Source organism: Hippocampus bargibanti, linkage group LG01, assembly GCF_051943395.1.
Source record: "Hippocampus bargibanti isolate YZ-2025 linkage group LG01, ASM5194339v1, whole genome shotgun sequence".
In the NCBI taxonomy this organism is placed as follows: domain Eukaryota; kingdom Metazoa; phylum Chordata; class Actinopteri; order Syngnathiformes; family Syngnathidae; genus Hippocampus; species Hippocampus bargibanti.
In genome coordinates, this window is record NC_142734.1 from 28,959,094 (window position 1) to 28,985,063 (window position 25,970).

At 41.7% G+C, this 25,970-nt stretch overlaps 1 protein-coding gene and 1 long non-coding RNA gene across 5 annotated transcripts in view; one reads left to right on the forward strand and one right to left on the reverse strand.

Moving 5' to 3' along the window:
• pudp (pseudouridine 5'-phosphatase) overlaps positions 1-25,970 on the reverse strand; it is a 46,541-nt gene that overhangs the window by 2,311 nt on the left and 18,260 nt on the right. The window contains exon 5 of one of the 3 annotated variants that reach the window (XM_089008624.1): positions 9,958-10,137. The exons of 1 other annotated variant lie outside the window; for it this stretch is intronic. In XM_089008624.1, the coding sequence (XP_088864750.1) occupies positions 10,044-10,137 (94 nt within the window). In that variant the 3' untranslated portion in view covers positions 9,958-10,043. Of the gene's footprint in view, positions 1-9,957; positions 10,138-25,970 lie in introns of those variants that run through there. One more of the 3 variants, XM_089008600.1, reaches the window with a different exon arrangement.
• On the forward strand, positions 6,120-20,514 carry LOC148903782 (uncharacterized). Of its 2 annotated transcripts, XR_016116471.1 has the most exons (6): positions 6,120-6,196; positions 11,596-11,731; positions 13,869-13,921; positions 15,631-15,966; positions 16,802-16,910; positions 18,465-20,514. It is a non-coding gene; the product is annotated as an uncharacterized LOC148903782 (long non-coding RNA). The 2 variants fall into 2 exon arrangements; XR_016116470.1 differs by lacking the exon at positions 18,465-20,514 and having other exon boundaries at positions 16,802-17,817.

Genomic DNA, 25,970 nt, shown 5'->3' on the forward strand with positions numbered 1-25,970 from the left:
AGAATGCACTGCCGCTTTCCTTCGACGAGGATGGCATACATTGTTCTCACTCGGACTGATTATAACCGCTAAGTCTTCTGAATATCAATGAAGGGGCGCATTGTCATTTGCATTTCAATCACAACATGATCCAGCCCGAGGCTGCTCGGATCTTATCTGGAAAATGGTACTGACACTTTGAACTACTGCCGCTAACAATTATTCACATTTACATGTCATGATAGACATAGGAGGTATGTCAAACGATGTTATGGAGACGGGCAATATCATGCTCACAGGCATACATTCTTTATCCTCTATGGGGGAAACTCGGAAAACATTACAGCGGCTGTCATGAATGCTGCCTAGTTCACGATGTTGCTGCTGTCCCTCGTCCACATTTGACTTTACCTTTCTCAATTTGAATGGAAAAATGTAAATGGAAAAATAGATGCCTTTAATATGAGTTATTCTGTAATTGACATTATGATGGTCGTGATGGCTAAGTGAAGCTTTATGAAACACTTGTGATAGTTTTTAACTATTTTAGATGGCCTTCTTGGTAGAAGATGCAGTCATTTTTGAAGACATTTCTTTGCACTAAACTTCAGATTTAAACCAAGAGCATCAACTGGAGGAATAAAAAAATCACAGGTGTTTTATAAATCTTTGTTTTCCCATCACTAATCACGAGTAGTTAGCACACAGTGCAGAGGTCGCTGATTCGCATCCCACTCCAGCCTCCCTGTGTGGGGTTGGCATGTTCTCCCCGTTCCCGCGTGGGTTTTCTCCGGGTCCTCCGGTTTCCTCCCACATTCCAAAAAACATGCATGGCAAGCAGATTGAACACTCCAAATTGTCCCTAGGTCTGAGAATGATTGTTGTACGTCTTTGTGTGCCTTGCGATTGGCTGGCAACCAATCCAGGGTGTCCCCCGCCTCATGCCTGAAGACAGCTCGGATAGGCTCCAGCACCCCACGCAACCCTAATGAGGAATAAGCGGTACGGAAAATGGATGGAGAGATAGTTAAAGTCTTCGTTGTTTGCATCTGCAGGACTAGATAAACTGCCCCCAGTGGCCAAATCGGGCAGACCGAAAGAAGTCACCATGAATTCCTGCAGTTATATTTTTATTTATTGCTTGGAACAACACTTGGCTCTTCTAGCACAAGCAAACGCCGTAGGATTTCCTTGTAGCTGGTTCAACATCTGGCCCATATTCAAGCGGAACACTATGCATTAGGGTTTAAAATAGATCACATGTGACACTGCATATCGTGTTAGTTGTTACATTTCCATTGAAAAAAAACACATGCTCGACAATCGGGCCTCTATTTGAGGCAACCTTTGTCTGTCAAGGTGCACTAATGATTCTGAACGGATGGGTCGTGACCTACTTTTGGCACGTTCCTCCAAAGTTGTTGTTTTAGGCTAAATTCTGATACACAGTAGACTGTAAGTACGTAGCAGTAGCGTTGGTTGGTTTCCCTGCCAACATTTCATTGTGAACCTTTCACAGAAATTGACTATGGTGTCACTCATGAGGTATAATCACCACCTGCTGCGATAGCCCACCCCGTGATCGACACCACATGAAACCACTGTATTTGTTTATCCATCTACCTTTCTGCCGCTTATCCGAGGTCAGGTCGCAGGGGGAGGAGCTTCAAATACAGAACCCAGACTTCTTTTTCCCCAGCCACTTCTTCCAGCTCTTCCTGGGAGATCCCGAGGTGTTCCTAGGCCAGCTGGGTGACATTGTCTCCCCAACGTGTCCTGGGTCGTACCGGGGTCTTCTTCTTCTTCCGGAACACCTCACTCGGGAGGCATCAAAGAGGCATCCTAATCATATGCCCGAGCCACCTCATCTGGCTCCTCTCTATGTGGAGGAGAAGCGGCTCGAGTCTGAGCCCCCCCCCGGAGGACCGAGCTTCTCACCTTATGTCTAGGAGAGAGTCCGGAAAGCTCGTTCTTTCGGTCACGACCCATAGCTCGTGGTCATAGATGAGGGTTAGGATGTAGATCGACCTGTAAATTTAGAGCTTCGCTTTTTGGATCAACTCCTTTTTCACCACAACAGATCGGTACAAAGTCCGCATCACAGCAGACGCGGCACCGATCCGCCTGTTGATCTCTCACTCTCTTGTACCCTCATTCGTAAACAAGACTCCCAGATACTTAAACTCCTCCACTTGAGGCAAGATATTCTCCCGGAGGGGGCTCCCAGAGGGGGCAGTCCACCCTTTTCCGACTGAGAACCATTGTCTCAGATTTGAAGGGGCTGATTCTCATCCCAACCGCTTCACATTCGGCTGTGAAACGCTCGAGAGAATTGGAGAGCCCCACTTGAAGGCTCCAACAGTACCACATCAAATAGCAAATAGCAGAGATGCTATACTGAGGCCACCAAAACGGAACCCTTCAATGCTTCGGCTGCATCTAGAAATTATGTCTATAAAGGTTATGAACAGAATCGATGACAAAGGGCACCCTTGGCGGAGCCCAACACTCACTGGAAATGATTCCGACTTATTAATGCGAACCAAATGCTGACATCGGTCGTATATGGGCCGAACGGCACGCATCAAGGGTTCTGTGGAGTACACTCCACAGAACTCCACGAGGGATACGGTCAAACGCCTTCTCCAAGTCCACAAAGCACATATAGACTGGTTGGGTGAATTCCCATGCACCCTTGAGTAACCTGCTATGGGTGTAGAGCTCGTCCAATGTTCCACAGCCGGGACGAAACCACACTGACCCTCCTCAATCTGAGGGTCAACTTCCTGACCCCAGATGGCGGACCAGAACTTCCTCAAAGCCGGAAGTTGGCTTCCATGGCCTCACCGACCTTTACCCATGCCCAAGTGTTTGCCTCGGCGACCAATGAATCCGCATTCCATTTGGCTCATCGACACCTGTCAGCTGTCTCTGGGGTCCCACAGGCCATAAAGGCCCGATAGGACTCCTTCTTCAGCTGGACGGCATCATTTATTTATTTATTGTTCATTTGTTTATATATTTATTTATTGTTGTTTTTTTATGCATACACCAGTGACTCAAATTGCCGATTCACAGCTGTGCTTGTTTGAATAGATTTAAATAATCTTCTTCGGCAGTCACACCTGGTTAACTTGGATTTCGACACAAACTGAGATTCTCCAATTTTCTTTTGTGCTCGTTTTATTTGCTTTGACTTGTGTAGTTTATTTTTAGGCGTTCTGATAATTTGATCAGTGCTATTGTCCATTCTATTATTCTGTTTTGGGTACGGCCTTTGGAGGTAATACAATGTAAATACAGTAAAGTCTCGTTATATCGATATCTGTTATATCGATAGTACTGCTTATTACGATACTATTTCTATGAACGCAAGGAGAAAATTTACATGCCGCAGGATCGGATATACCGATAGTCCGGTTATATTGATATTTTTTCCGACTCCCGAGAATATCGATACAACGAGACTTTACTGTATGTACATGTAAAGTTAGAATGCTTCTTTGACTTGCTATGACAAGAGTATCACTTAGCATGCAACAAAATTTTGAAAAAAATAAAATAAATGACAAGCAACAATCACCAATGTCTGGGCAGATGCACCGTGTATGGGTAAACTGATTTGTTGTTCTTTTTAAAATTACATGCTGTCGCCGGGAAAATGGAAGAGCGATGATGAAAAAAACAACAACAATAAAGCTCTGTAATCTTGAAAGTCTGTTACATACAATCACAATTACAAAGCTACTAAAGAAGAGGAGACGTTTTTTGACAACATCCTTTTTTGGCTTTTCGTTCTGAATGAGCACCTGCCTTAAAATACTGCTCACAAATCAATTTTTCTCAAAGCACGCAAGCACTTGAGCATATCACACATTCTCAAATAGACCGTAGCTTCCCCGAGGAGAAAAAAATGATGCCGTTGGATTCTAAGCGACCATGACTGAGAAGGGAGGGGGGCTGGGAAATGGCGCTTTCATTTTGTAGCGCGGATACCGTGGGGGGCCAAAATGATCTTTCACAGGGAACCGTAACCATGCAAATAAATACTGCACATCTTCTAAATATCACACACCACAGAGGAAAAAAATGTGGGAACAAACCCAACAATAATAAAATAAAATAAAATAAAATAAAATAAAATAAAATAAAATAAAATAAAATAAAATAAAATAGGAAATAAATAAATAAGGGATGGATGGATGGAGTTGGATGAATAGATGGATGGATGGATGGATGATCAGATGGATGGAGATGGGGTTAGTGGCTGGGGTGGGGGGCTCTGTGAGAAATTCAGGAGCAAAATGTCATTTAAAATGAAATTCTAACGTCAATTCATTTTTGAGCTCTCCATCCATCCATTTTCCATACCGCTTACTCCTCATTAGTGTCGCGGGGGCCGCTGGAGCCTATCCCAGTCGTCTTTGGGCACTAGGCGGTGGGGACACTGAATTGGTTGCCAGCCAATCGCAGGGCCCACAGAGACATGCAACGGTCACTCTCACACTCACCCCTAGGGACAATTTGGAGTGTTCAATCGGCCTTCATTCTTTAGATCAAAAGTCAAGTCAAAGTCAGCTTTATTGTCAAATATGCTAGTATGCATGACATACGGCAGAGATGAAATTACTGTCCTCTAGGACCCAGCGTGCAAGGCACTTATAATGACTTTGACAAACATAATAAACATAAAAACGGCAATTTGAGATCTCCACTGACATTTCTTTTCAGTTTCAAAATCAGAGAGGCATAACTATAGTGAACACAAAATGCATATATATATACATATATATAATTGACACAACAGACCATTGAATCTGACATTAAACGCCACAGTGAACAGGCACAGTGTAATTACATTTTATTTTAGGCTTGAAATGAGGTAGGGAGACATTCTTACAAAATTTTAAATGGTAAAGCATCATAATTGACAAGGTTTTTTTTTTAAATAGGGTGACTCGAAAAAGCCAAGTGACCAACAAAAGTACGATCCTAAAGGACATCACCGCGCAATTCTGAGCAAAGACGTCCTCAATTTGCTTACCCAGATGTCCAAGTTGTTCACTGGAATGAATAAACCAACAAATGGGCATCATGACTTCATAAATTGTTCTATTTAAAGGCTTGTAAAAGCTGACAAGGCCACCGTGTGTATCCCTGATTTATTTTTTTATTATTAGAATTTGGAAAGGGTGGTCCCCATAAGTGATGAGTTGTATTTGTGTGTGCGCGCATTTGAGTTTGTGTTGCACAACACTACATATGGAGCAGAGTGGAATAAGTTGATAATAACTCCCGCACCCCCACAGAAATTCTAATAACAGAATAAAAGTGTGCGGCAGTTATCTTCTATGGCTAAAACTCGAAACTTCCACTTCTTTAGCTGAGATGCGGCATCAAAAATACAATATCCTCAAAAACGCCCCCCACCACACTCCGACCCAAAAAATAAATCAAATCACACCTCTTCTCACACACCACCATCTTGTGGTTGCTTGGCAAAAAAAAGCCGTGCGTAGAGAGGGGTGCCAGCCTGCATTTTCATTAAGGGAGGGGGATCATAAATGTGTTTTGTCTCTTACAGCCGATGCAGCCATTCACCCACCACCCGAAAAAGTCGACGTGCTGTTGCGTTGACCCCGTTTGAACATAAAACAACAAACATCATGCCACGTCCTTCGAGACGTCCAATCAATGTCTGCACGCGTGAAGACACCCTCCCGGATCTCCCTATCTGCACTGTCATTCAATCATTTGTCCTCAATGGCTAATTTCAGCGGCGCCACAAATGCGTCTCCGAACGAAGCGTTCGACTCAAGTGCCCCATCTCGTGCAGACGTGCGCGCCGCAAACAGATCGTCGTGACGCAAGTCTGAGAAAAGCGCAGAAAATGACGCCACGGCGTGTCAAAAAAATCATATTTAATTAAAAAACGACCCCCCCCCCCCCCCGCCATCCCAGCATCCTCATCCAGAGAATTCTTACCTCAGCCCCCCTCTTTTAACTCCCTTCTGCGGGTCCAAACGAGGCGTATTTAAATCCAGGGTGCGTTCAAAATCGATGGTGCCGAATCCAAAGTGAGAAAGGGCGCATGCAGACGCGCGCGCGATGCAGCACAACTCTTGTAAATCCTGTGGCGTGCGACTTGTGCGTCGAGGAGAAGACGGACGGACGGACACGCGTGCGCGCTTTGAGTATCGCCGAGACGATTCTTTCGGTGAGTCACAGCAGCGGAACTCAAAATTGAACGAGCCCACCGTAGTGCCAGCCGGCGCATCTGCGGGACAAGATGAGCGGCAAACAACGCCGGACAGAGGGGCCTCGCTCGCTCTCCCTCTCCCTTTCTTTCTCTCTCTCTATCTTGCTCTCCCTCTTTCTTTCTCTCCCTCTCCCCCTTTCTCTCTATTTCGCTTACTCTCTCTCCATCTCCTTTTTTCTCTCTCTCTGTTTTCTGTCTCTCTGTTTCTCTTCTCTCTGTCTATCTCCCTTGGTCTCTCTCTCTCTCTCTCTCTCTCTCTCTCTCTCTCTCTCTCTCTCTCTCTCTCTCTCTCTCGCTTTCTCCCTCTCTCTCTCTCACACACACACAGATACATGCACAAACACTAACCCCCATACCCTCCCCCGCCACCTCCTCTCATAATATGGAAAATATAGAGTGAAGTTCATTAACTGTTGTCGATTACTCATTTTACATGCACAGGTAGCAGTTCAATAAAGTTCTGTGAGAGACAGCAGAAAGCAAGTGTGCATGCTAATGAGCAGTGTGCAAGCTAGCTAGCAGTAACATCGCCTTTGGACCCGGCAAGTTGACTTTCATTCCGATCGTTTGGCTGGATTTTTTTTACCAATCATGAGGAACGGAAAACTATTTATATTAAAGGTGAGTATTATCACAGTTATGTTAAATAAAACATTCTGACATTTTGTTGAAATCGTGTGTGTGTGTGTGTGTGTGCTGTCCATGATGAAATGTCTGTGATTGTTTCCGACAGCAATGAAACAATATCATCCATCTCTCAAATTGTTGACGGCGCGGTTAAAATTATGATTGAATATTGCGCACTACTTATGGCAGTCATTTGCACAGTTGTGATTCACCGCATACCGAAACTCGAGTTGTTAGCTTCTGACGGCATCTCGAAATAATTGCAACTGTATTCTTTGCACACGATGCGTATTTGTCGTCTCCGATCTCACCGATTTCCCTATCCTTTGACATTTGAGTATAACAGTTCAATCAGTTCAAACGTGCCGCCCTGTGAGATGAGTCAAATTAGTGCTGGGACCAAGCTCATAACTCAAAGCACCCACATCTATCGTTCATTTTCATTGGAATGAATGGAAATGCAATTAATCTGTTTCAGTCTCTTTTTAAAAATAGCCTTCTCTCACATTTTACTTTATAAACCTGTAGAACATTGAATCGAACGAAATTCATTGTGGCTACACCAGCAGTGCATAATTTGACCACCAGAAGGCAGTACAGTGCAGTCATGCAGACAAATTAATAACATTTTCACAACTACTGTTCACAACTCTGGAAAATGCAGTCATATTAGTTTGCAGAGGATAAATACAGTACGTACCTTCGAGTATTGTTATATTTTCGTTCGATATGTGTTGCTACACCATTCACATTTAAATATATACGACTACACTGCGAGACTAATAAAGGCAAATTCAATCCAATCCAATTACAGTGTTAATTCAGCGCTAACGAGATGCTAGTGGTGTAAGGTGGTGGGTTGAAATATCCATAAAATTTGTTTTTTGACGTTAACTTTGACGAGAAACGACAATAAAAATCTTAAGTGCGCGTTTTCAAAGACTTGTTTGCTATCTGCCAAATGGCTTCTTGTCGTGAAGTTTAGTTGAGTTCAATGTCAAAACTCACCGCTTGACTATGTTTGAAAGTCAAAACTAAAACCAAACTAAAAGATAAAAATGAAATACTGTTGAATGAAGACTCGTCTCTTGAAAAACGACTTTCATATCGCTGGTGCAAAGCAGAGTTCAGGCACCACCACCTCTGTCCATTAGGGCTATATATTGGGCCAGAGCTACCAGCACAAATTTAGTTTACTGAAGAAGCTTTTCGGATGAGGAGCGAAATGTCCGACACCTTCAAAGAAGTACAGATGATGGCTGAAGAAACCTTGTCATCAAAAGCACTACGAGGCCTTTACGATATATTTATTTCCTATTTTAAAATCGTTTTTCTGGCCTTACATACTCTTGTAGAGATGGTTTTAGATCATGTAATCAGCATTTGCACGTCAAATTGTCAGTTGAAATTCACTCACTCAATCCAATCTCCTGATAAACACGGGTCAAATCAATGCGTCGACCAACACGGAGGAATGTGATGACAATTTACCCATTCAAATCTTTATGCTACATGCTAAAATTGACAATTCCCGTGGATATTCTTGGCAGATAAACCGGATAGTTTGACTAATTTAAAACGCATCAATTACTAGATTCATTTCACAGGATTTGAACGCTTTTAACCGCTTTTAGCCGCATAGCATGGCCCTTCGTAATTTCTCTCACACACAGACCGGGCAGGACCGTTTCGAGAGAAACAAAAACACCACAATCCATGACCTTGAGATGCAACAAGCCAGTCATGAACGTTAGCTCACTGGCGGCGGTCACCGAGAGCCCATTAGCGGTTGGCAGCCCGTGAGGAGCGCCACACTTCTCACTGGCTGGTTTTAGGAATTCTGTTTAATCACATAAAATCATAAGAGGCATTAGTCTATGAAATCACGCATATCTCCCGGCAGTGTGAGTCAGCGGGGTGAGGAAACAAACGATGTCTAATGTTCATTAAAGCGGCGGCAGTCGTTGGATGGCAAACGGCAAGTTGGGAGGCCGCAGTCGCACAGCTGCCGTGGCGGATTAAGATGGATTAGTTGCCGTTCGTCTGAGCGGTAATCTTGCGCTTGTTGATTGTGATAGCCACACTCAAGATAGGTAGAAATCTTGCAACAGTCATACGGCCAATTATCCTCAGATGAAGTTCTGTTGTGATGCCAAATTGAGCACATTTCAGCTCAAGCGTCAAAGCATTTCAAATACCTGGGGGTTGTTTTCTTTTTTTTTCCTGCCTCAGAGGAAAATGAGGTCTCTTTAATTATTTCTCACGAGAGAGCATTGATGTGAGAAAGCATCTCACACTGCAGGGAATGATGCTAAGGTATGTTTTTTTTTCGCCCTATAATTGGTTCATCAGTACCCTAGCAAAATAAAAATAAGAGGTACAACCAGTGGAGTGAATTTTGGCTGGGCAGGTGTTTCTCGGTCTGTCCGAGGCAAGATCAGTTGAATCACAATCAAAAACCCTTTAATCGTCCCACAATTGGGAAATTAGAAGTCGACGCGTGCAGAGCACAATGGATTAGCAGTCCATCGCCTTAACCAATCAGCGACCTTGTCTTGTCATTTCAGTCCCAATAAGTAGGCATGAGAAAACCTAGCTTCATGAAGCACCTGAGATATTTTTGGACTCCTCTGGATGGTGTTCTTGGTTTAAAGGTTAGTGCAAAGGAAATATCTTGAAAATCCACTACATCTTTAAACCAAGAGTGCCATCTAGAGAAATCAAAAACGATCAGTGCTTCATGAAGCTTCATTTTCCCATTATTACGACAAACAAAATCCCTGTGTAGCTCGGATGTGGTGTTCAGCATATAAATCCACCAGTGACGTGCGGTGAGGTTCATGGCTGCATGGTGAGGCACTGACGTCATCACAGTCAAATTTACAAACATGTAAACTCTACAGAGTAGCTTATTCACCATTTGATTGGAAACAGTGAAAGTGTTTTGTTTAAAATGTCATGTCAGCATTCTTTATATAAACAAACTGTAGCATAGAAAAAATGAATTTAAAAAAGTTATTATCATGTTACCTTTACTTATAAATGAAGTCCATGCGTCGCTCCTTCTGAAAGAAACGCATCGATAACTTCTTTGGAGAAGCCTTCCTCATCTTTATTCAGTTTTAAAAGTCTCTCTGTCTCAATGGAGATCACTGCCAGTGAAGAAAGTCGTCCTTGATCAGTCCTGTTTCAACTGTATGTTTTCGGTCTTTTCAGTGCTGAGAATGACCGCTCCACTGATGCTGTAGTACAGGAGTCGGGAACCTTTTTGACTAAGAAAGCCATAAAAGTAAAATATTTAGAAATGTTTTTCAATGAGAGCCATACACACACACACACACACGCACGCACACACATTAAAAAACTAAATTAAACTTAGACAAATATTAGATGTAATGAAAATGAATCAGTTTTACTTGCTAATAACCCCAGGAGACTGTTTTCTCCAGTTTAAGTTTTGCTGGAACATAAATATCTAAAAATCCAAAAGATGGAGGTAGAGAGTCCTAAGTGTGTGTATCCAAGTGAAATAAAAATACACACACAAAATGAATGTTGATGCGTTTGTGAGGACCTCCCTGAAAATAATCATAAAAATATATTTAAGTTATGAGCACCTTTCAAAACTCTCAAGGACACTTTACAGTCACAGGCTAAGTTTTTCTGATATTAGACCTTCTAGAAGCCTTTTGAATGAAAAACTTGTGAGGACCGAACTAACGGTCCTCACAAGTCAAAAATGTCCTCAATACGTATGGTATAAAATCATTGTGGACCTCACAAGTATAGCCGTACAAACACGCACGCACACACACAGACACACACACACACACAAACACTCTCACACACACACACAAAAACACGCACGCACGTGATTTCAGAATGTGTTATTTAACATAACTGTGATAATACTCACCTTTAATATGAATAGTTTTCCGTTCCTCATGATTGGTAAAAAAAATCCAGCCAAACGATCGGAATGAAAGTCAACTTGCCGGGTCCAAAGGCGAAGTTACTGCTCATTAGCTTGCACACTTGCTTTCTGCTGTCTCTCACTGAAGTATATTGATGCTAACGTTAGCATGCGGCTTGTCAAAGTGCCACTGATATTCAACTCTTTGTGGTATTGTTTAATTGCAAATTAGAATCACGGCAGAACTTACATACATATATATATATATATATAACTGTAGAAATTTAGTTCATATACTAAAAGTGTTTGAACACTTTAATAGTGATATGCAGAGGGACAGCAATGCGGTCTCACTGCAGAGCAAGCCAGCACAGTTAGCATAGTCATTGTGCAATTCATGGTGAGGCTCAGCCGGCTGCTGCCTCACTGCTCATCTCTGTTTATTATTTGAACGATAAATGTGAAAATTCAGGGATTTTGAAAGAGAATCCAAAAATGGTGAAGTTAAATGGAAAATAACTTTAAAGTACAAATCACTAAATAAATATAACTGTTTAATGTATTTTTTCATTCAATATTTCCATGATGACAGGTGAGGCACACCCTCACCTGCCTCCCCTGACTGCACGTCACTAAAATCCACCCACCCATATATTTTCTGATTCCCTTTATCCTGACAAGGGTCGAGGCGGTGCTGAGGCTCATCCCAGTCGTCTTAGGGCAGTGGGCGGGGGACACATGGGCAAACGACCGTTTGCACTCACACACACACCTAAGGACAATTTGGAGCCTGTCATGCATGTTTTTGAAATGTCAGAGGAAACCGGAGGACCCAAAGTAAACCCACGCGGGCCCTGGGAAAACATGCAAAGTCCACACAGGGAGGCCGGACCTGGTCTTCAATTCACGACCTCTGCACTGTGAAGCTAGTGTGCTAACCACTTCACTATCAGGTGGGTTCACTCACTTTATTTGTGGTTGGTTAAAAAAAAAAAAAACTTTGCCCAATTAATCAACGAGCACCTCACAGTAAAACACATTATATTTTGCGTAACGCAACATCTTGCGATGCCACACAACGTGCATAGGGTTCAATAATCTCCAAAATGTTGTCAAATATCGGTAAACATAACCATTGACCGTTCTGATTGAAAAAGTCTCATGTCTGACAACAGCAAACATAATTTTTCCTCTGGTACCAAACCATAAGCCTTGTTAATGTTTCACGGACAAAAAAAACAGCTACCTGAAAGAATCCGATTTTGCTGAGTAGAAATGCCAGTGTCAAGTAGGGCAAAGTAAAAATAATGCTTTCATAGGAAAGAGGTCAGTTCTAATGGACCACGTATGTTAAGGAAAATGTCAGATGTTATCTTCTGGCAATTTTTCAGGATGCCGACTTAAACATGAGTAATGATAATGATGACGAAGGCGACAAGGAGGCCCACAGGCATCTGCCTTTCGGGGAGGCATTCAAAAATCTCCAAACTGCTCAAAACCTTTCTCAGGGAATCTAGTAAATCGTCAAGATTCAGATCCAAGGTGTTGAGTTATTCAAAAGTGGACTTCGGACGGCGCTCTGTGGGTCAAATATACGGGAAGAATATCGTTTGCATCTCAATTCTTTATGCTCCACCTATCTGAGGCGGGATCCAGAAGTAAGTCTCTGCTATGCTCAGCTAAAGGTGAGAGGCCAATCTATTTCTGGCAGATGGCACGTGAAATATGTGCAAAGCAAGTTGAGTGAAAGATACATCAGTAGACGGAAACCTGAAAGAAGTTGGTTGAATTTCAAAATAAAGCTTGTGTTTTATTTTGGCTCTTGAAACAAAGTGGTTGACAGAAGCATCGGTAAGCGGAATGAAGATTTAAAAAATAAATGGCTTCACAATATGTAAAAAGACATACCCAGAACACTTTATTCGCCATTCAACGCTTTGGAATTGAAATGGTGATGCTAAATTGTGCTTGCAGGTAAAGAGTTGGGATAAGCCGATGACTCACTCTCTCGTCCATTTGTTACGCACGGTGGACAGAAACGATTTCTTCTTCACAGTTTGAGGGATCGTTTGCTGAGAAAACGCGGGAAATGCTTCAAGTTTGTTGCGCAGAGCAGTACTTGGAAACAGGGGCTGGCTGTCAACAGGCGAAATATGAATGGATGGATGGGTAGGTGGGCCGGCCAGCCGACGGACAGACGGACGGACGCACGGACGGACCGACACACGGACGGACGGACCGACGGACCAGACAGACAGACAGATTAGACAGGATGGATAGATGGATGGATGGATGGATGGATGGATGGATGGATGGATGGATTGATAGATGGATAGATTGACAGAGACAGACAGACAGACAGATAGATAGATAGATAGATAGATAGATAGATAGATAGATAGATAGATAGATAGATAGATAGATAGATAGATAGATAGATAGATAGATAGATAGATAGATAGATAGATAGATAGATAGAAAAAACTCAAAATATTGTTTGAATGAATTACAAGGATGTTGTTTTTGTTACATTGAAATACACAATTGTGTTGTCTTCTTATCTGGTTTGCTTTGGGTCATCACCAAGTGAACGGAGCACCGGCTGTCACAACTGTGCCCTGCCAGCTTCCCTGCAGTAACATTCTCTGCCCATCTGTGCATTATTTATTTATTTTTTTTTTGCATCAAGCAGTGTATAGATTTCAATTATGTATTGAGTATTTTCAGAGCTTGGTAAGTTCATCTCGTTGAAGTGTAAACATGGTGCAGGTGGTCACCGAGCAAAAGGGTCCTCCTTCCATCACACTGACCCATCTTTCCTTTTCCACCACTGAAACTGGCTGTACTTGTGATTGAAATTGGTGCTTCTGATGAGCCATGATGTTTTTTGTCAATCCAGACCCCGGCAGCTAGTAAATCATTGTCAGTGTCTTATGACCATCGTAAATGGAAAGGAAGGACTCCCTGGACACACGATGAGGAAAATCATCACATGTGGGGTCCTGTAGCATCAATGATGCCACTGTGACATTTAGGTGAAGTGGGAAGAAACGGAATAAAAGAATAAATATGTGTGATCTTTATTTGCAGCTGAGAAAAAGAGGGCAATTTGAGCGAGCTACTGCACCAAAAAGAACGTAAAGGTAAATCACCTTATGAATGCACATTCACATCGGAAAGCGAGCATTCTTTGGGTCCCTAGAAATGTTCCCGATTACATTTCTCCTCCATCTCCTTTGTATTAGGCTCCGCTGATAGTGGATTAGGATTTGGGAGGATTTAGGATTGGATGTGGTTGTATTCCCATGATTTCACGGTTTCCTCCGCTTGGTTCACTCTCACGCATTGTCGTATTTCATTTTCTAACACTGCCTGACATCTGTCCATTTATGGTCGCATGACGGACAGCTCTGAGGTACACAACCACATTTACGGAGCTACGAATGCCATATTTTTTAAAGGGATGTGGATTTTTAGTACATGATGGCCAATATCACCTTCTAGGCCAGCTTTCCATTACGCCCTACCAAGCACGGTTAGCAAATTGCAGACACAGAACCATTTCAAAATAGACCACTGGCTCTTATCTAAACAAACATTATTATTCATATTAATATAATAATTAGTATTGATTAGGATTTAATGATTACTTGACAGAGAAAATCTAAACATACAGTTTCAACTCAGTGGGCACAATATCTAGCTTCTGAATAAGAGACGAGCTTAAAAGACTATGCCGTAAAAATTAAAATGGCTGCCAAAGCCTTCCCTCACAGTGACCTCAAAGTAGTAATGGGAAAATGAAGCTTCATGGTGCATTTGTGATATTTTTTGACTCGTCCACATGTTGCTCTTGTTTTAAATATGAAAGTTAGTATACAGAGGAAACGTCTTAAATATCCACTGCACCTTTAAACCAAGAGTGCCATCTAGAGGAGTCAAAAACGCAAGTGCTTCAAGAAGCTTCACATACCCATCGCTACCTCGAAGCCACACAGACCTAATCTTCTTCAAAACGGATGCAAAGCTGCAATTCATGGTAATGGCCTGAGTTATTTTTCTTGCTGCAGGTGGATATTTTTACCCACCGAGCATGTCAAGTCAACGCTGTGATCTTTCCGGTGCCGTATTTGAAATAGAACACATTTTTGTTCATTTCAGAAATAACTATTACAAATGCATTGACACTACAGTCACATCATGTTCTTGGTAGGTACTTGAAATTAGGAATAAGTGTCTGTTTTTGAATCTTGTCTTTCATGTTAGCTTCTATTTTGGAGCATCTGTCGCTTCGGAAGCTTGACTAATCATCCCCACCGTGTGCCACTTGCTCATGTTTTGAGTCATGCTTATGGTCCATTTTACATCCTTAACAGGAGGTCCACGGTATCTGCTAGGTTGGTATTACAAATCTGCTCTTAATAAATGTAGGTAAAAATACAAGGAACTGATGTGGTCCAGGAAATGTTGAGAGTTCGGTAGTACACATACAGTATTACACATAGAATTGGCCTGAATGCAAATAATATGAAATAGTAGTAAAGGCTTTCAAAATAAAAAGACATTTTCAAAAATGTGCAAAAAGCTCAAGAAGAGATATCCTGTAATCTATAAACCGTTTCTTGTCAATTGCGAATGATAATGCTGCTGTTTCAAAAGTATTGACAAATTGCTAATGGTCACGGTTGATGATTGGTCAATAGATACAAACTGTTCTAGATGGTCATATTCGAAACTAAAGCAAGGGGATCGCAAACTCATACCACTTAATATTTCACGAAAGCAAATTCCCACAAATTTCCTACACTTCCCATACGTTTCCCCAACAATTACATTTATTTCATTTCAACAGGTTCAGAAGAGCATAAAAAGCCACATCTGTTGAGGCTCGCAGCAGACCATCCGTTCCATTCAGTTGCCCGACACTTCTCATGTGAGCGACATGAGGCAGCCTGGCCCAATTCTCCTCACCAAGAGACCATTTATAGGCATTGTGACTGGGAGAGGACATGCATAAAACAAGGCTGCACTCCTGGGATTAGTGTGTGGACTGGAAGCAAACGGAATTCACTGACACAGAAAGCCTCTTACGAAAACAGGGAGGGCAAGGAGAGAGTAGGCTGGCCACGTGGAGTATGACGCATATGACAGTTGAGTGACATGGTGAAATGTAAAAGAGGTAACGTAGGTAAGGAAGCTGTTTGTATCGGAAAGTTTGATTTGCTTTGTGACCGACGCTTGTAAGACAAAACCAATAGGAATTATCTAAGAACTGTAGCAAAATAATATAATGGAACCTCCACTTACAAACATCTCTCCATATGAAATTTTCAAGATACAAAATGTCTCAACAAATACTGTAAATATTGCCTCTTGTTACGAAAAGGAATTTCAAGATACGAACAGTAAAAATATATTGAGTTTCCTGAACGCAACATCCTTATAGATTCACTGCCATTGGCTATGACTGAACATCATCTCGACATCCCATTGGCTAAGAGGGTCCTCTACCGTGCATCTCTATACAGTATGTAGGTAGATATGCGTTTCGACAGTGTCTTTTGTCATTCAGCCTTCGGACCACCAGTCATCGCAATAGTTTTACGTAAATGTGAATCACTCAGAAAAGTGTTCAACAGTCAGTATACTGATTTTTCGAGGACATTTTCGACGGATTGTTGAAAGCTGAAAAGGAAAAGAGGGCATTATTTTTTACATGAAGTACAACTCTCATTTGTTGTCCTAGAATGTAATTATAGCACAATTTTGTTACATATTTTGCTGCATTTATATGCTTTGGAAACCATTTATGTTAGAATGTTGGAGCGACTGGGAACGAATTAGGTCATTCACATGGAAAATGTATCTCGGCTTCCAAAATTTTCTGGTTCAGAAATTTCCTCCGGAAGCAATTCATTTTATAAGAATAAGTACTACTGTACAATCAAAGCTTCACAATTATGCTACAATAGGCATTGACTGTCTTCGTCAAATGGCATTTTAACTAACGTTTTTTTTTACAGGACTCATTTGGATCGAGTATAACAGTAAATAAGAGGAAAAGACAAATATTGGACCGTATCCCAGATGATTTTGCTTGAGTAGTGGCATTCTGGACTGGACTGATCGCTGGTAAATCACAGTCCTGACACACCCGAAACAGAAATCTTTCAGACTCAGATTCACACCTCTGATTTACAGAGAGCACAGTGGTGCTGCTTGACAGTAATGAGTCTATAATACGATGCATTTAACTTCCGAAAGGAGCACCAGGAAAGTTCGTAGGATGCTATAATTACATGGATACCATGTATATGTTGTTATATCATAGATTGAATTGCACACAAAAGTCAGAGTACACTTCGTTTTATTTTCTGATTCCACTTTAGCTATTATTCGCACAGACGTGAGGTCATCAGCAATTCAAGGCTTTGTGGTTCTTACAGGGTCACCCAAAAAAAATGGGCCCCAACTCTAATTAGGCCTCGTTTCTTAGTATTTTGTCTGAATGAAATGAAACTTTGGTCATAACTAGTTTATTATATTCACAACATCATATCAAAACACGAGGGTCTTTGACCTTTTTTTTCTCCGTTCTACAGCCTATGTTCTAGATGGCCTCCATTTAGCGCCATACATTTCTTGAGGCGCAGCACGAAATTGTCCATGACGTTCTTACAGACTGAATTGGTAATGGCTGTCATCTCCTTCCTGATGGGTTTCTTGGGTTCCGTGATGGTTTTGGGTTTCCCTGGGTAGACTCTGTCCTTAAGATAGCTCCAAAGAAAAATATATATGGGCCTTAGGTCAGGTTTATGGGGTGCCCAGTCAAAATCAGTCTTGAGACTGATCACGCAGCCTTGGAAGTTCTCTTTCAGCCAATCTCGGGACAGGTTTGAGGTGTGAGAACTTGCTCCATCTTGCTGGAACCAGAATTTGCTCATGAGCGATGGGTAGATGGACCAATTCAGTCTGTAAGAACATCATGTACAACTTCGTGCTGCACCTCAAGAAATGCACTGAGCTAAATGGAGGGATCCCTTGCTCGCGATGCTACAAATGCCTCGGCCACATGATAGTAGTGTTGTAAAATTGTCTCCTAGGATGAAGTTTTACATTCCTTGGCTGCGGTTCGGCTCAGGGATTTGTCTTGGGGGTTCGACGGAGCTTTTGCCGGGGAGGCAGATGCCCGATTTGGCCATCAGTGGTGGCAGTTGATTACATGACCATACTTGTCCAATCAGTGCAATGGGAAATTTGGTTCGCTCGATAGTCAACGTGTGATTGATTTGATTGTATGTTGCTTGATTATTTTTTATTAGAATGTTTTAATGAATGCTACATCAAGCAAAAAAAGTCAAGTTGAGCAACTCTAGTCATGCACCGACAAAACGGAAGGACACTAATAAAGGATCCAATGAATGTGCGTTGAGTTCGTTACCTCTCATAAGGTTAAGAACCACTGCAATAAATGATTCAGAGAGCGATAAACCGTTATTTGTACCGACATCAAGTTGTTCAAAGGCGTAAAGTGGAAGATTAAGATGCTCCAAATGCCTTATTTGCTGATTATCATCCTAAAGAGTGACAGACATAGAGCCACCTGCCAAATGTCCTTCAAGGCTGACTGTTATGGCTCATAGTATATTCTACCTGCTCTGCCAAATTGTTTCTGGATGTTAATAGGGGTGTGCTGGTGGCCGGCCACAATGCGCTGCCCCCTCCAACTGCACCCTCCTGATTGGTGACCCTCATCCCCAAAGTGACCCACCAATAAGTCCTCAGGAAGATGGCCAGATGGATGATTGGATCCTGGGAACCTTGCTGCACTCCTGCCATCCACAGTGGCGGGTTCTTATTAAATATGAGCGGTCACTCTGTTAAGCCCCATCGATGGACCCAGTCAGTACAAAAACGAATCTGACGTCAATGTATTTGAAATATTCAGGGGGAAAAAGGCTTTATGGTCACCCATGTCATACCTGATGGATGTCTTTTGGGTTGATTGTTTTTAGTGATAAAACATTACCTTGACATTCATTGCGCAACCATGTTGAATTGAAGCCACTATGGGCTTCAGATATAATATATATACAGTAAAGTGTCGTTATATCGATATCGGATATATCGATATCGGATATATCGATAGTCCCGGTTATATCGATACTATTTCTATGCACGCACGGAGAAAATTACATGCAAACAGGGTCGGATATATCGATAGTCCCGGATATATCGATATTTTTTCGGACTCCCTTGAATATCGATATAACGAGACTTTACTGTATATATGACAAATGTTATCATCCTGCCTTTGGTGAGACGGTATATCGCAGTAGAGTTGTCATTAGCAACCTAAGGATTTACGGACCTCGTCCTCTGGTTATTGGATCCTTTGGACACTTTCGTGGAAGAGATGAGTTTGGGGCCACGATCAATATAGCCATCACTTGCCATCCATCGTAATATCTCCTCTGCCTCATCATTTACTTAAGCTCGGGGGGTCCACATGTTACACAGGGGATGTCAATTTTATCCAAATCAGCCGGGAAAAGTCGAGTGTGCCTCTCTAAAAGTTTTATCCACCATTTGAAAACCGTATTCTATGTATTACCTATTAAAAATTTAGTGAGCAGGAGCTGTGTAATAATGCAGAGGCAGTAACGAAACACCATACTCATCTAGCCTAAGATAAAAAAAATATCATCATTCATCAGTAACAAGCAAGTTAGGCGTCAGGATATGAGAACATGATTGCTGAGGCACACGAGGCGAGGACCGATAAGCAATCCAAAGTAGACATTGAAATAAAGTCATAAAAACAAGCAAAGACCCACGAACAAATCAGCACATCAAGCTTAAACGTAAGCATTTTATTACGTTTTATCTTGCACTTGATGAAGATATTTACTGAGAAACGAGTATGTGGGCAATACAAAGCAGAAACACCTATTTAGATTCATGTACGACTTCCTGCATTGCACCTTTGCATTGCACGGATGAAGTAAAGTCCCACCACCCCAACCCCCTCCCCGCTGAAAGAAAACAACATTTCATCTTTTAGAATACATAAGTATCATATCACAGAAGAGTGATATTTCGGATAGGCGTTTAGTTGAGTTAGCCAATGCTAGCTTCACGGAGGTATTGAAAAATCACCACATGGAACAAGAAATAATAATAATAATACATTTCATTTATAAGCGGCTTTCAAAACTCTCAATACAGTTGAACTTCGGTTTTCAACCACAATCTGTTCCAGAAACCTGTTCAAATACTGATTTGGGCGAAAACCGAAATTTCCCATCATAATCAATGTAATCAATGTCAGATTATTTTATCTTGATTGAACAATACAAACACGCCTGTTCACAGTGGAACGCTACACGAGGATAATGTGTCGGTCACAATGAGACGTGACACAAGGAAGTGACATATGAGGAAGCGGAGGGGAGTCAAGTGGTGTATTCAAGTGTGTTCAATTTGGTCGAGAACCAATTTTCAGTTGTAAATTGAGGCATAAAAACCCCACAATTCTTGGTCGGAAAAACCAAATTGGTCGAGAACCGATACCTTTGAAAAACAAGGTTTGACTGTGTTCTAATTTTCCAGCACTGAACAACCCTCGTTTTATCATACTGGAGCTACGCCCCCGAGGTGTCATGACAACAGACGTACAGTCCAACCACCTCCTTTCTACGTACCCTGCTTTCACCGCGACAACATCCACATTTGAAATTCCAATGCGCCTTGTCGATGAAAAGGTTCCTTCAGCCGTCATCTGTATACAGATGACGGCTGAAGAAACCTTTTCATCGATGGACCACTCCTGTATGACTGGGAACTTACACAGACCTTGTGCGCCTTGTGTATGGTCATTACGGTAATATTTCAACGCCAAAGTGGCTCCTGGTGGGGACGTGCTTACAAAGCAGAGTTCAATAATAAATACATTTTCCTTACATCTGATCGTTCTGTTAGCATTTTCTTGGGCGTGGCTAGCTGCTTAAAAGCAGTGCGCCCAATGTATGAAGAAAAAAAAAATCAAGTACGCAATTCGTTGAAGGTTCACCTCATAATCCATAGTGCCATTTAGTGTGGAAAATACGCTATTTCACGATACCGTCCAAACAAATGAAAATGGCCTCATGTATCGGAAGTCCAAGAGCCACTGAATTATCTCCCGGACAACTTTAAACCGACACGCGATGTGAGCGATGTGAGCGAGTCCGCTGCTTTGGAAATTTAAATCAAGTTAATGGCTTTGTTTGGCTGATCTGTCATTTAAGACAGAAGAGCAGGAGGTTAAATCGGGAGGCGTTCCAATCAGCCCCAGGCAGACGTCATCCTTCTGGACTTTTGCTGGGATACATCTGTGATAAGAGAAATGGTGGCCAAGGGTAATTTCGGAGGCATTAGTCAACGTCACAAAAACAAGCTAATGGCGACCAGGCGCTAGGTTACGGCGCTAAGAACTCCTGAGAAAGAAAGAAAGTGTGATTGGGGTTATGGTATCGCAGCATGTTAACTTTCGGTCATTCAAACTTAAAAACAAAGTCAATTCCCAACAAAGCGGTAGAGGAGGAGCGCCTGCTTTGTCTTTGGAAACGGAACAACCTTTGATGGCATTTCATCCTCGAAAACACACGGTGGAAGACTATTTTCATGACAGCTCTATTTCTGCTCTACTTCTTCACCGCATTGACTTTCATAAAGATGATTTTCCACCGTCAAAATATAGTTGATGTTTAATTCATCATTGTATGGCGCTAATACCGCCGACCTTGTATGATTTTGCGTTTAGCGTCGCTCCACGGCACTTAAACTGGGAAATCAAACGGAATCAAATAACATATACAGTAAAGTCTCGTTATATCGATATTCAAGGGAGTCCGAAAAAATATCGATATAACCGGGACTATCGATATATCCGACCCTGTTTGCATGTAATTTTCTCCGTGCGTGCATAGAAATAGTATCGATATAACCGGGACTATCGATATATCCGATATCGATATAATGAGACTTTACTGTATTGGAAACAGTTTCCGAAACAAAACAAAACAAATATTTAGCCGAGAAACACCACCGTATGATTTCGGTGAACGGGAGGCCGTCGGGCGGATCTTTATAGCGGCGTGATGGCGCAGAGGTCGCACAGCACATTTGTCACTCCCCGCCAGCCTCCCTCATTAGCACATGACTGGAGTTAAAATGAATAATTCCAAGTGAGACGGTAAGTCAAAACAATTCCAAGCGAAATCTAAATGAACATAAAGTGAACGATGATGTAAGTTTCTGGTGCCAATGAACAGATGCAATTTGACAGCGCAGAATTGCATCAGAATCAGAATGAGAACGCATTTGGCCTTATTTGTGTCTTGGAATAAAAATAAGATGTTTGTTTGGTGTTTTTTTTGGGTTGTTCTTCTCAATGGAATTATGTCCTTGGTGTTACTTGATGTGTCTGCCGGACCTGCGTAGGGGTGGTGGGACAGCTGGAAATTGGTCGTGCTTATTCTTAATGATGGGCAAGTGAAGCTTCATAAAGCACTTGGGATAGTTTTTGACTCCTCTCGATGTCACTATTGGTTTAAAGATGCATTGGGTTTTTAAGATATTTCCTTTGCACGAACCTTCATAATTAAACTATGAGCACCGTCTGGAGGAGTAAGGAAATATCATAAGCGCTTCATGAAGCGTCGTTTTATCATTTTCTATTTCTCGTCAAAGAAAATTGAGAATCAGAATCAGAAAGCCTTTAAAGGACAACTGACGCCTCCGGACAAGTTGTGTCCATAATTTGTAAAATCACTTCAAATGACGTCTACTGAGCGTATTTTACAAAGATCCCACGGCAGATAGCTATATTTTACGACACACAATGCATTTTGGGTACTTTGTTTGGTCTGAAAACTTCGTGATCAGTGTTGATGGCGAAATTACAAGGAAAACACATAAATAACGCGATGGTTAATCGTTGTGTGTTGCACCAAGACTACTATTTGATTCTAGTTGACACAAATTCCCAGCAGACAAATCAGCGCATTTCCAACGGAGCTTGGGCGCCATCTTCTGCATTTTCTGAGTGCTACATTGCTGTCATTGATGGCTCGAATTGATATGGAGGACTCCTTTAATCGATTGCAAACATTTATGCTTTCCTCTTCAGAACTATTTGAATCATATTCATAACTGGATGAGTAACAAGAAAGCATCTTCTCCGAATCTGAAGCAATTGTTTTGATTCTAGAGCAAAGTGAAGACGTCCTGGCGTGACGTCACGAACAAGGGGGCGGGACATTCTGAAACTCGCAATTTCCGGGGTCATTTTGAAGTATTTTTGGGACACTTTATCATTTTTATTGGTGTTTTGCATTTGACTAAAAATATCAGCCTGCGTGCTTTGGGTATTGTAGATGGAAAATGTTTTTCTGATGTCAGTTTGAAAACAAAAAATGGTGTCGTTGTCCTTTAATAGTCCTACAATAGCAAAATTTGCAATCCATAGCTGCAATCTGAAAGGGGATGGGAGGGTGAAAGATAAAAAACAAAGTATTCTAAGTATAATGGCAGAGGACTGAAATACAGTATACAGTAACTATGCAAAAATGTTTCAGAAAGAACTGCACATAGTGCAAGTATAACAAAAGCATATTTTATATATGTAACTGTATTGAGTCAACATATGGTGGCTGTGTTATTTACCATGCAGGAGTCTAGTTTGTTGTTTTCACATGTGATCATTAAGAAGCCTGACAACAGTCGGTAGGTACGAGCGGTAGCACCTCTCCTTGTTGCGGTGTAACGGACTCTTGCTGAAGGAGCTACCCAGTGCTGTGAGAAATCTTCTATTTCTGTCCATATGAGGACGTCCCTTAACCTCCGTTACAATATGACCTACAAAATATTGCCACCAACAACTTTAAAACATCTATGAGATTCAAATAGCTCCCAAAATTTGGAATGCAGGTCATTTCCTGTTAATACAGATGTGTTTTATTTGCTGTTTTCAAGGTTTGTCATTCCAATAAACTCAGGTTGGGAAGGGGCGGGTGGGGATGTATTTTGTAGGGGACGGGGTTGCGTTGGGGGCGTGGGGCTGATGAAATTCCTAAAATGCAGGCAGACGTATGAAAGCAGGAATGCAAAACATTTACTTCATTTTTTTTTTCCTTGCAGCAATCGGCGGCTGTTTTCTGAGTGTTTTTTGTGTTCCAAGTTAATGCCGAAACCGTGTCGGCTTAACTGATGCGGGGGGGGGGGGGGGCATCTCACTCGGATGGGGAGAAATGCGCCTTCATGTATAAGTCAGGAAAAGATCTTGAACAGCATCACGCATCGTTGGGGGTTTAATTAGAGTGATTAGACCCCGCTTAGAGGAGTCTGATGACGGTGAGATGCAGGGGTCATAACAACAGAAGACCCATTTCCAATGATCGTCCACTGCAAGGTCTACTTCAGAAATAAATGGAAAATGTCATTCCTGTAATCTGTTTCTGCGTCCCCAAAACATTGTTTTTTCTCACATGTTTTTCGTAGAATAGCACTATAGCGGTGTACCATATTTTCCACACTAAAAATTGCACTGGATTACGAGGCGCACCTTCAATGAATGGCCTATTTGTACATATTTTGTCATATACAGTAAAGTCTCGTTATATCGATATTCAAGGGAGTCCAAAAAAATATCGATATAACCGGGACTATCGATATATCCGACCCTGTTTGCATGTAATTTTCTCCGTGCGTGCATAGAAATAGTATCGATATAACCGGGACTATCGATATATCCGATATCGATATAACGAGACTTTATTGTATTAAATGCACTGGATTATACAATGAACTCTAGGATGCATCCACTAGAAAGAGCTACATTCATTCCGTCGACTAAAAAAAAAAAAAAACGTAAATTAACAATTCTTCACCGAAACAATGAAAATCGAAAATAATGCATCAAAACAGAAAATCAAGTTCAAAAATCATAAAATAACTTTTATAGCGCCCATTGTGTGATTTCCTCATTTGTGAATACACGACATACACTTATGAGACAGTCCAGTCGCCGATGTTTTTCTGACATCTGATCATTCTGTTGGAGATATGCTCAAGGAAATGTAGACAGAACGGGGGGTTTGGGGCTATAGAATTTATTTTTTGATTTTCTCACTTCATTTTCTGTTTTGATGCATTATTTTCAATTCTCATCGTTTCGTGGTTTCATGGAGCGAGCTGAAGTTGCGAAATTTTGTGACACACCGAGATACAACAGGAAAAATCCCTTTGCATTGGAATTAGATGCGGTTTGTGTTTAAAAAAAAGAACAGTTGTCACAAGCGCAGGAGCATACAGAAAGCATCAAACTGTGTTGAGATGCATTTTGCTTGAATTCAAGTTATTCCCAAATACAAACTCTCTCCTCGGATAGGCATTGCATTAATTCTTCCCGACAGAGGTGTCTTATCAAAATTCAGCAGGCCTACTCGGGTAAATAAAAGTCTGGCAGCGAGAAGGGTGGCGTGTAGGTGGAGGACTGTTGAGGACTGACATTTAGTTTCAAGGACAACCGACGTCACTTTTTTGTTTTTTAACTGACATCAGAAAAACGTTTTATAGCATCTAAAATACCCAAAACACGCAGTATGATATTTTTATTCGAATGCAAAATACCAATAAAAATAACTTAAAATGTCCAAAATCGGCAAAAAATTCAGCTGCGAATTGGGCATTTTCAGAAAGTCCCCCCCCTCCCCCAGTTCGTGACGTCACGCCAATACGTCTTGCATTGCTGCAGAAGCAAAACAATGGCTTCAGATTCGGAGAATATGCTTTGTTGTTACACATCCAGTTATGAATATGATTCAAATAGTTCTGAAGAGGAAAGCATACATGTATGCAATCGATTAAAGAATTTATTTCATGCCATTTTGAGGCAACATCGGGGGGAAATGTCTCACCCAAAAAAAGAGGCACAAAATGGCGACCTCCTGTGGCCACATCAGTTTCCACAGGCTGATAAATTCCTTATATGGAGCTTGAACGCCCTCTTCTGGCGGCTTTTGGGTGCACGGTTTTCAGACCAAAGAAGTACAGCAAAATACATTGACTAGAACTGCTATAATGTATCCTTTTTTTCGGCCAGAGGCGTTCCTTCAGTGACGTAGGGTGAGGACTCGTCACCAACTCAAA